Source organism: Polyodon spathula, chromosome 7, assembly GCF_017654505.1.
Source record: "Polyodon spathula isolate WHYD16114869_AA chromosome 7, ASM1765450v1, whole genome shotgun sequence".
Lineage (NCBI taxonomy): Eukaryota > Metazoa > Chordata > Actinopteri > Acipenseriformes > Polyodontidae > Polyodon > Polyodon spathula.
The window spans coordinates 16,171,567-16,183,049 of record NC_054540.1 but is presented as its reverse complement, the minus strand read 5'-3'; the positions used below and the strand labels follow the sequence as shown (position 1 = coordinate 16,183,049).

At 35.8% G+C, this 11,483-nt stretch overlaps 1 protein-coding gene across 1 annotated transcript; it reads right to left on the bottom strand.

Annotated features, from left to right (window-relative positions):
- Positions 1 to 1,786: 1,786 nt before the first annotated feature.
- LOC121318244 (testis-specific gene 13 protein-like) lies at positions 1,787 to 11,130 on the bottom strand. The gene is made up of 9 exons (XM_041254703.1): positions 11,025 to 11,130; positions 10,619 to 10,682; positions 7,633 to 7,861; positions 5,512 to 5,609; positions 4,975 to 5,069; positions 3,917 to 4,111; positions 3,227 to 3,363; positions 2,874 to 3,016; positions 1,787 to 2,558 (listed from the first exon to the last, which is right to left on the bottom strand). Exons 2-9 carry the CDS (start codon positions 10,641 to 10,643, stop codon positions 2,383 to 2,385), a joined length of 1,098 nt encoding a protein of 365 aa, XP_041110637.1. The 5' UTR covers positions 10,644 to 10,682; positions 11,025 to 11,130; the 3' UTR covers positions 1,787 to 2,382.
- Positions 11,131 to 11,483: the final 353 nt, after the last annotated feature.

Here is an 11,483-nt window from a genome sequence, read left to right as displayed (position 1 = left end):
TTACAATTGTTTTTCAATTTGTTTTTAAAGAATGGATCCGCTCACAGTTCTGGACAATTTAATTTTAAACGACATTCTGAATTCCTTTTTTTTTTTTTTTTTCTCCTGGACCTACCGCATTTGATCTCTAAAAAAAAAAAAAAAAAAAAAACCCCAAAAAAACACAGCGGTTCTGGTATTGTAAACTGTGAAACCGTTTTCGCTGTTGGAATATATTATCTTAGAACTTTGTACAGGTATCTACTATGAAAAAGTGCTCCCCGTGAGATGGTACAGCCCCTCTGATCCACGGTCTATAACTCGCTGACGCATCGCAAAGCATCACCAGATTAATAGTATTACAAATCCTCTGCTATACTTCAATCAGGGTCGCTCATTCTGAGGCGTAGCGCAGTTTCAGACTAATCTAACAATCTGAGATACAAGGTAGCTCATCCTGAGGGGGTAGCACAGATTGTCAGAACACCGGCTGGACTACACCACTGGTAAAAACAATTTCTCTACTTTAGTTATTCTTGTAGTCCATGCACAACTTTTCAGTCTGTCTATTCTTCCTCTGAGTGAAAATGCATTATTGAAAAAAAGCATTCAAGTAATCCTATTGCATTCATGAACAAAGCATACAGTAAAAAATATTGGATTGGCTGTCCACACCACTTTGCTTTCTGAAGAACAAGAGCTCAACCCTGTAATCTATAACCCCCTACTGCTGCACGTTGCAGGAGGCTGACTATTTGGATCACAGAGCAATGTAGTGGAAAGCAGGTTTCAAGTTGGGGAAACGTCCTGCTAAAGATGTATGGTTGATGTAAAGTACCTTGTTTAACTATCTGAAGAAAAGTATTGCCAGACAGATTATGCAGAACCGCAGCTTGAACCTTGAGTGACATTTTTTGGTTTACACATATTATAAACATTTCAATAATTAAATTATTTATTTTATTCACATAGCGGCAAACAACAGTAAAACACACTTAACAATTAATATTCTTTAGTGAGGTGAAACCACCTGCCTTGATTTGTATTAATTATGAAAATAGATCAAAAAGCAACTGAAACACAAATTGGTTGTGGCAGGGCAGAAGCCTTGCTGCAGTAAATGGTGTCTGGGGGAATGTAAGGTTGGCAGAGATGGGGTTAAATCTGTTCCTGCCAGCAATCGCAGGAGTGACCATTCCCCAGTTAGGTAATTGGTGCTAATTTGGGAGTGTATAAAAGTAGCCCAAAAGCCTTTGTTTGTTTTTGGCGTGGCGTGGCGTGGCGTGGCATGGCATGGCATGGCATGTTTAGTTGCCAGCCTGTTCTTTTTTAATCTTTGTTTTGGCCCTTGTGCTGAGTTTATTTGTTCCTGTGTTTTGTTTAATAAAGTGTGCGACAGCGTTTCAAAACTGCAGCTTTCTGTCTCTGGGTCAATTTCCTGACAGTAGCCAGTCTAGGCCATGACACTACCCTGTCACATTGATTTTGTTGTTTCTTTCTGTAAAAATATAAAATTAGTAAACATAATTTTAAAACAACTCTTTTGAGAGACTCAACTGTTTATTCAAATGCCTTCTTTTAGTTTAAGACCCTGTAATTTTGCACAGTATATGGGGAAGCCCCAATACAAGAGGGTAGACATACAGAATGTATGGGTTTAGATTATATGAAGAAATACCCATGCAACTAAAACACTGGCAGCACATAAAAACAAATACAAACAACTAGTTCTACAAATTACAATTAAAAGGTGTTTGGAAAAAAGTGTGAATGAGAAAGAAACAAGTAAGGTTGGCATTAACAAAAATTCAAGGCAATTGCACTTTTATTACCTTATGAACAACACATACAGTAGTATTTCAGATTGTGCAGATTAAAAACATTACATGTGAAAAATGCCTACTAAAAACACCAAAACGTCTCTTGCATAACGTTATTCGTTCAACAAAAAAGACTTCAAAGTTCCCCTATAATTTACTTACTTTCAAATTAAAATTACTTGTACTCCTGTTGACATTAATTTAATTTTTCATTTTATAAACATACTATACATTTAGAGAAAAAAATATTTGAAAACGATATGAATTTCAGTAGGGTTAAAGAGCCATTTTCAATTAAAAGGTGTTAAAGTATTGTGAATAGGGCCCACTATTTCTTCTGTTAAAATGGTTCTGCAAACCAAGTTTTTGGACAATAATTAAATGTGAGATCAAGTTAGCATATAACGAACTGGCATGCTTTGCTGAAAAGATTCTGAAGTGTAAAAATAAAGTAGACGTCTGCACTCCGTTCCCTAACAAAGTTTATAAAAACAATACAAAGGCAAGCAAAAAACAAATGTGAAATTCCATAGAGTTTTAATATTTGGGCAGCAATAAAGAGAGTCACATATTAAAACGAGAGCTAGGGAAGATCCACAGTCCATTGAGGCACATTTCCACATTTAAAGGCGCCTTGTCCTGGTGCAGCTACTGTGGGTGAGGTCTCTATGACAGCAGACATGGTTAGAGGCTCCCAGTTTATGCTGGTGCAGCCAGGTTTTTCCTCACTGGATATGGAAGAAGGTTCTTTTTCTTGACCTGAAGAAGAAGCCATAACATTATAGATTTATAATCAATTGCATTCTTCTTTAGAACTGATATGGAATCTTGCAATGCAGTCATTTTACTCAATACTGCAACCAGCAACAACAATAAGGATGGCTGCTGTTCAGCTATTGTCCATAAGGGGGAGCACTCCTTAGAAGTCTTTCCATCGCAGCTGTTACAGCTTGTATTTCTAGTTAAAGATATAGCCACACCCTGACATGTTCAATCTGCTAATAATAATAATAATAATAATAATAATAATAATAATAATAATAATAATAATAATAATAATAATAATGCCAGTACCTTTAGGGGTTTCCTTTGAAGAGGAACTTTGTCCAGGCTTCTTGTTATCCAATAGCTTTGGTGGTAGACTGATTCTCTTCACCGCATAGTGATCTGAAAACCATCTATCACTACAAGCATGTAATCGTTCCCCTGATAGAAACCTACAATGGACGTGTGTTAAAATGAATTGAATGCTTACACTGTACTTTATTTTTTTACACAGTAGAACCACATCTGCAACAGAAACAGGGAAGGTAAACAACCAGTCTGAATAGAATCAGCTGGTACAAAAGCAAAGGGACCTTTTAACACATTAACATTTCTTCTTTATCCTCTTTTAAAGTTAACCCGTGCCCTCAAGTATCTGTTACCTGTTTGTCTGTTTGCTATGCGCATTACTCAATCCCTGCTCCTTCAGAATGGTAGAGTTTCTCGCTGTCCTGGAGAGCTGTATTTTGTGGTGGTTAATGGGTGGTAACCCATGAGGTTTGTGAAAAGGCTCTTCAGTCTGTGAAGAGACCCAGATTATAACTGTTACTTGCTAAATCCTTTCATGTTAAATTGTTTCAAAGAGTAAATATTTTCTAGCAGCTGCTCAATGGATGAAGCTCTTTTAATCAATAATAACAGAATATGAGACTTCCTCACATGAATTGTTTCACTTGCATGCATACAGTGTACAGTATACTAAGTCATGAACATGAGGCACATAAATGGCTATTCACACTTCACTGCAATATTTTGTAAAATGTTAAACAATTGTGAAAACCACCACTGCAACTGTATTAACATGAAATATCATAGATTATGTAACTAAAGAGAATTGTAGAAATTATCCCAGTCATTTATAAAGTTCAGCTTTAAGCTGAAGACAAAAACATTTGTAGTTTAGCCCTCAGCATTAGACCCATTCTTAAAGAATCGGATACATGTAATACCCTTCCATTTCAGAATGAGTTTAAACAATCTAAAATCTCCTTAATAAGAAAACCAAGAATCTTAATTTATCACTGTTTCAGAACAGTGGGTTTTATTCCAAAAGTGAAGTTAATATACAGTACCTTGTTCAAGGAACCTGGAGTAAGATATTTCATTGGACCACCCGTCCCTTCCAAGTCATTAAGGCCCAGAAGTGGATTACTGGCAATAATCAATGAAGTTTTATCTTGGTTTGAATCTGATGCTCTTTGCATTAATGCTAGACAGCTTCGAAACCTCTGATACTTAGTGGTGGGTAGATTTTCACACCTGGACATCTAATGCAAAGGAAACATGTCAAACTTAATCAAATCTTGAATGCCAATCTATATGGTAGACTTGTAAGAATTATAAAAATCACACTGTTATCTCAAAGAAAAGAATAATAATAATAATAATAATAAAAAAAAACATATATATGTTTCAGTTGCAGCATATGATAAAGTAAGCTCTTTGGATTTGCAATGAATGACATTGCTTTAGTGTTGTACTGTAGGCCTCTTTTACAATGTTAAGAAAGGGAACAATATACCAAGTGTGCATGGTCGTCACTAGCTATGAGGACACCAAGGTCCTGTCCTCGGCTGTTTTTTTGCATCATCAATGCTGATGCACATGTAAAAATTCTGGTAAGTACAAAAGACGCCTTAATTTTCTTTGCTGGTTTGCCATGTAACATAGATTTGGAGGTTGAATAGTAAATATCAAGCAGTCAGATAAATACCGCCAGCTATAGCTTGAAATCTAAGTTTGATCTTGGTAGAATGTCAGCTCTAGTTACGATTCTGCAAGTTTATGTACTTCATCTGAGGTAAAAAAAAAAAAAAAAAAAAAACAGGCTGTGAAAAATGTCTTATCAGGATGCCTCTAATGTAGGTGTCATATGCAATCTAAAGAGAAACACAAATATCGAATGTAGTTATGAACAATGTTATGAACAATGTTATGAACAATGTCTTACATCAGTTGTACTGACTTCTGACACACTTCTGGCTCTAAAGGGATGTCCCAACCAGACCACATTCCAATGCTTTCAAATGCTTTATATTTTACTATTCTAAGCATAACATTAGACCAGACAGAGGACTTAAATCATCCAAGTTCTTAGCATCCTTTAAATCGGCTTACTATAGTGTGCTACCTTTAGTGCCTGAGGAATTGTGGAGTCCAGTTGTGTGTCTTTGGATTTGGAATTGTCTCTCAGAATTTTCCAGATGTCTTCACAGTCCACAAAACCTGTTTAAAAAAATCTGATAAATTGGCATCATTGTTTGGTAAATGTATCCATGGAGTTATGGCTTAAGGTCAAAATTAGACGTGATACATTTTATCAAGGGTAAACAGTAAAAGTATCATCTGTATCATGTTTTATTTGATTAATTGTGTAAAAAGCGGTTAAATGAACATGAGCTAAACTGAATGGCTTGATAGAAAAGGTTTACTACAAAGCACTAACAGCCAAGTTTGTATGATTCAGTAGCCAACAATTCTGTTAAGATTCTTCCACTTTGTCATTTTATTCAAGCAAATTGCATGCAAGGTGCTGCATTTCATGGATTGCCTGAACACATTCTCTCAGCTTTCATTGGTTAAACAGCTCTGGCAAGCTAAAGAATCCGACAAGGAAAAAGCAGAGGTTAAAAGGTTCACTCTGTATAACTTCCTTGGAATCTCTTACCTTTTGTTTTATTTAACACCCATTTGGCTCTCGGTGAAACAGTTTTCTCCTCAATAGTTGGATGAAGAAAATCTTCAGCTGTTTCTTTTCCTAAAAAGCTATTAAATAAAGTCTGTAAATGATCTTGAAAAGCACACAGTAGCACAATTCTGTACAGTACAGTACCTTGATTTTTGGATCTGGGAAGTAAACGCTGTCCCATATAATCTAGTTGACAATTAGATCAAATTACAGTTTTCAAGTAAATGTAACATTTTAGGAATATCAGGTTAAATCTCACACCTAGTAATGTAACACTTTTGTAATAGGAAATTACAAATATAGATTTTAATATATATCTATAAGAATAGCAATTTCTTGCTTTTACCTTTTAGACATAAGATAACAGGTTTTTTGAAATAATGTAAAATGTTTTTAGTATTTTAGACAACAGTGTTGTAACCAGGTAAAAACAATGTTTCATGAGGAAGATTCCAAACTTTTTTTATGACATCACATTATTATAATCCTCAGTGTTCAGTTACAAATTCCATTTCTTTAGCAACTGTGTTTTCATTATTACTATATTATCTTTATTTGTTTTATTCAATCCTTTCAATGAAGCATTCAGCAAAAACAAGTATAGAATAACTAGTAGAGTTAAACATCAATTGATCACAAATAATTCAAATGTTTAATTATATAGTACATATACAATAAGTGTGCCAGCATGTCCAATATTAGAGGCTAGGAAGGATTTTATTCTTTATTAAAATGGATGGAAATTGTAATATAATCTTGAATTATTGACTTAAAGTGACAGGGTAAAGTATAATACTGGTGAAGTTTGGTTTCCCAACAGGTGGTGGCGCTGTGCTCATGACTCCTGAACAGACCTTAGTCCAGTGGCACTCAACTCTGGCCCTTGAGATCTATTCCAGTCTTGGTCTTTATTCCAACTAGGTCCTAAATTAGTTAATTGCCTCTTAGCAGCTTCAATAAACTACATTAGAATATGATTGTTGTAACAACCTGGACTGAATTGGATCTCGAGGGCCAGAGTTGAGTACCACTGCCTATGGTTGGGTTGCAGTGGCCATCTTGGTGAAGGTGAACCACACATATGCTTCAGTACTCTACTTAAGGAATACAGCTATTATTAGGAGCGAGCACTACATAACTAGTAATAGGTATATCACTGACTCAGTAGGTGGTTGGGAGTATATAAGAGGAACATGTAGGATATGGGGTTGGTGAGCCTGGGGTTGAGAAGTGACGGTTCCAGCTCTGTACTGCGTGTAATCACATGGACGGAGGAGAGCAGGGGGAGTATTTACCCTGTTGGAACTTACTTATTTACAGAAACCCTGGATTGGTGGATTGAGGGCTTTAAAGGGATCATCCTGAACCTGGTGATTTCACACTTTATTATTTTGTTTTTGGATTATTACTTTGTGACAGTTTTATTATTTAACACAAACGGTGAATAAAAATAAAACACTGTTGAACTTGAACTTTATAGGGCTTGTGAGGCTTTTTTTCTGTAAACACTCTTTACAACACCCTTGGACCTTCTAAATGTATATGTTAAACTGTAAACAAATATCCGCTCACCTCTTTTTGAAGCGTGTATAAAAAAATTGATTATAGATCAAAATAAAACCAATCTCCGGCACAGTCTTGTCATAGACTTGTTTTGTTTTATTATTCCTTAAAACACTGACTGCGCTAACATTTCACTCAGCTGACCTTTGTCAGAGCTATCCATTGTAAGTATTACAAATCAATAATGGTCTTTTTGAAGATATTGTGATTTTTCATACCCTACCATGCCATCTAGTGGTAGAATGTTATAATTGCACTAGTATTCAAAATAGTATTCAAAAGTAGTATTCAAAACCATTGTAATTTTTTTTTATTGTATTTTTTTAAAAGCCTTTTTATCTGTATTGAAACTTTTCTTAGTTTTGTGAAAGTTCAAATGTGAAAAACGCTACACAAACTTTATCCACAGTATATAAATGTACAGATCCGTCAAAAATCTAATTTTATATTTTCACATATAAATAAAATCTGTGAAAAACTGAGAAATGTAATAAGAATTCCTCTCTATAACATTCTTCCCAGAAAACCTGCAGATACCTGTAAAGAGTCTGAATGTACAGCGGTATTTCTTCGTCAGACTCAGACAGAATCGCATGCTCGCTTCCCAGGCCTTCGTCCGCTTCAGGCTCATAGATGGGTTTCAGTTCTGTGCCAGTTACAGGAGGAGAGAAGGCTGGCGCTGCTGCAGCTGCTTCTCTTCTTCTTACCCAAAGTCTTCCTTTCTGATATCCTGGTTCAGGGTTCTCCTGGAAGCTCCTACAAAAAGCTAATGATGCAGCACCCTTATAAACATTTACTATGGTGAAGAAGTCGATCAATGCAAAGTTACAGCAATATAGAGGAATTGTAAGAATACAGAAGTATTGTAAGGCATGGTAAAAGCCGCGACAAATACCAAATGCCTACTAGAAGCACAGGTAATGCAATTCAATATAAACCATCACATGAGCTCATCTACAGCCAGGTTTTAAGGGATACAGAATACGAAGATGGAACAGGTGGCAATCGAATTAATTTGGAAGTAAGGATACGCACACTATCTATTCAAAATAGGCATGTATGACAGATGGATTAAGTTCCAGATCTGTGTCTGGCATTCAAAACCATTTGATAGTAACAAAGTTCTAAAATGTAATTTTTACATTTTGGGTTAACTTCTTGATTTCTTCTTTTTTAAAACAGTTGTGCTACTACATTTGAACTCCTGTTAAAGGATAGTGCTGGTGGTCTAGGCTGGAGGAAGACTCAGAGATGGTTGGCTGCAGTTTAAGTGCTTCAAGCACATATTTATTTAAAGCAAACAAAACCCAAACAGGCACAAAAATAAAAAGTGCAATACACAATCAGAAAACAAAAAATACCCTGACCCAAGCTGTGCTATCATGGTGATGAACATAAACATTGTAGTCTCTCTCTCTCTCTCTCACACACACACACACACACACACACACACACACACACACACACACACACACACACACACACACACATTCTCACATGTACTTGGCAGGGATAGGAATTAACCCCACCCCTGCTAACCACCGCCACCCAATAAATTATTTACATGTGCCGGGCTGTATCCTGCCACTACTTCAAAAAAAGAAAAAAAAAAAAAAACTGATTCTCAGTAGCATGGAGAATGATCTCAGCAATGTTATTAGAAGCTAACACAGATTTCTGTTACAGCTCATTATAGTGAGTGACGCACTTATGCTGGAAACAAATAGTCAGCTCATGCCGGGACTTATCCCTCAACAAAAGATACAAATCAACTCAGCTGGACTATGAACTGCAGAACAAGAGAAAAGGTTATGTGTGGCTGGCTCATGGCTCAAACGAGGAGCGAACACTTAATTGATACTACTGTAGATGTTCAAGTAGCAGTCAAATTGTTATTTTATCCAACTAGTGGCTTTAGGTGAATTTATCCTATATGGTTAGTCTATGTGTTTTTTTTTTTCATTAGCAATCGAGTGTGCACAGGCAAAACATACCATTCAATTTAGAACATATGTCATGAAAGTTTGGTCCTTGGTCTGTAGTTAAGCAATACTAAGTTTAAAATGCACTCTAATGCAGAGCAGGCTTATATGGCAGTTCCCCAGAGCTGCACATCTGAATTTTTTTTTTACCATACACCTTATCCAGTAGGACTCAAACACTGGTCACTATACAGTCGACATAATATGCATGCAGCAGCTTGCATAACTTGTGCCAGATGAGAGGTAGTCTTCAAAACAAACTTCATTATAAATGAAGTGTCTTAATATATTGACACACTGGTCTTTCTAGGTACTTTTTGATGAATACTGATTTGACAGGAATATCGCTTCCTGTATTTGCCTTGACTTGTCTTTGATGTAGCACTGTAAGCTGTGGTTAAAGCTCCCCCCTAAGGAAATTGCTAAGGAGAGCCCCCACCCCCCCCCATATGGAACAAGGGGCCATGGGGAGCTGAAACAGTATTAGAGGATAGTATTATTTCAGCTCCCCCTTTCCTCCAGATTTCCACTTTAACCACTGACTGTAAAGCTTGCTTCTGGTCTGGATAGTAGCACAGGTAGCAAAATAGCTGCTACTGTATGGGCCAATTAACCAGAAAAGCAATAGAATTGTTCACTGGAGATTTGTGTTTGATGTTAAGAGGGCTCTAGAGGGCTCTTAAGGCTATTTTTGAACTATCTGAAAAAGAAAAATGACTAGCAAAATTAAAACACATCTTGCAATACAAGTGCAATGAAAAGCATTTCATGAGCAAAACTGTTTACAAATGTAATGTTCTTTTATGAACAAACAGAATAAAATTAAAAAAAAAAAAAACATTTGGGGCATTACTTAAAAACAAGTACAAAGAGACATTTTCAGAGAATAAAAATATTTTACTGCTATAAAGCGCACAAAAAATAACTAACTGCTGCTTTCTGTGACTATGCTGTTTCTGTCTAGCTATTACAACTGTTTTATTCATCCCATTCATATTGCACTTGCTTCGAAATAGACAGCCATTAGCAATAAAATGTACTCCATACTGTAACAAGTGCACCGTATACCACGATGACAATCCACAAAATATTCACCACACAGTGAAAAATAAACCTATGGGTTTCTCAGAGCTATTTACTCCAAATTGTCATTAGCAAAAACTTAAAACATTATAGAGGCTTGTAAGTAACCTATGCTGTTTCTTATTAATTTTATTTGAAGGGAGGACATAGCTAAATATAGTAGCTTGAAATAATGTATTATAACCTGAAACCACAGCCTTAATTATATCTTTCTTTCTTTTCATTTTTATTTAAGATCATGTATTGGTGCTAAAAAAAATCTTAAATGTTTCAAGTTATAAATAAATATAAATATATCTTTAAAGTAGGGCATTTTAGTAGGGATATATAATTGCTCCCTGTTTAAATTCTCCTTTTTTATGAATTAAAATGAGAAGAGATGTCTAGTTGTACTTTGTATTTTTCTCAGTAAATGGCAAATCATAAAAGATATACAAGCACAATAAAACATTGCTTACCTATTGCTTCCTCTGTGTTTTCCATTTTGTGCTTTTGTCCTAGCTTGTTAAACCCTATAACAAGCTGTTCAAAAATATTAGGCACTTTAGTTTGGTATCTTTAGCATCCTTTCATTTGCAGAGGATACAAGGTGAGTATCTTCCTCCTTCAACAGGTATTCGCTAAACACATACAATACCGTTCTTGCAGTTTCAATGTACAGTACACTATTGAAACGATACAGGGATTTAAGATACAATTTCATATGTATACAGTATTTTGAAATGCACCTGCCCTAATAACCCCCTTAGTTCTGAATCTTGATTACCATATTTAGGCTGTGACTCTGTTTATAGTTGTACAAAAGCCACTGTGTTATTAAAGCAACCACAACAGTGGCAACCCTGAGTAAATGTTACACCTTACCTGCACTGCAGAGCTCTACAAAAGCGAACAGCAAAGAGATTGTAAACTACAGGGAGACTCTTACTGCAAGGCACCAGAAAAATCCATCACACCCTCCGGAGTTCAGAGGAACCCAGGCAACGCAATGGCATAGACACATAAATAACATGTCAGTTTGCAATGCGTTTGTTTATTTAGCAACCTTTTCTGCCAAGCCACTGTAATTAATAATTCCACTGAAATGCAGCGAGGGCTTGAATGGGTAGGCTGAATATGATACTATCATCGCAATCAGTGAATAGATTGTACTTATGTCTTTGTAAAACTATCATCCAGCCAGCTGCATTAACAAATAGAACAGACATTTCACTTTTTTTATACAAATACTAATTTAGGGCATCATCTTATAATATTAACATTATACCCTTTTTTTGAAAATGACAGCTCAACCATGGGTGTCTTGGTAAATTAAGCTGTGTT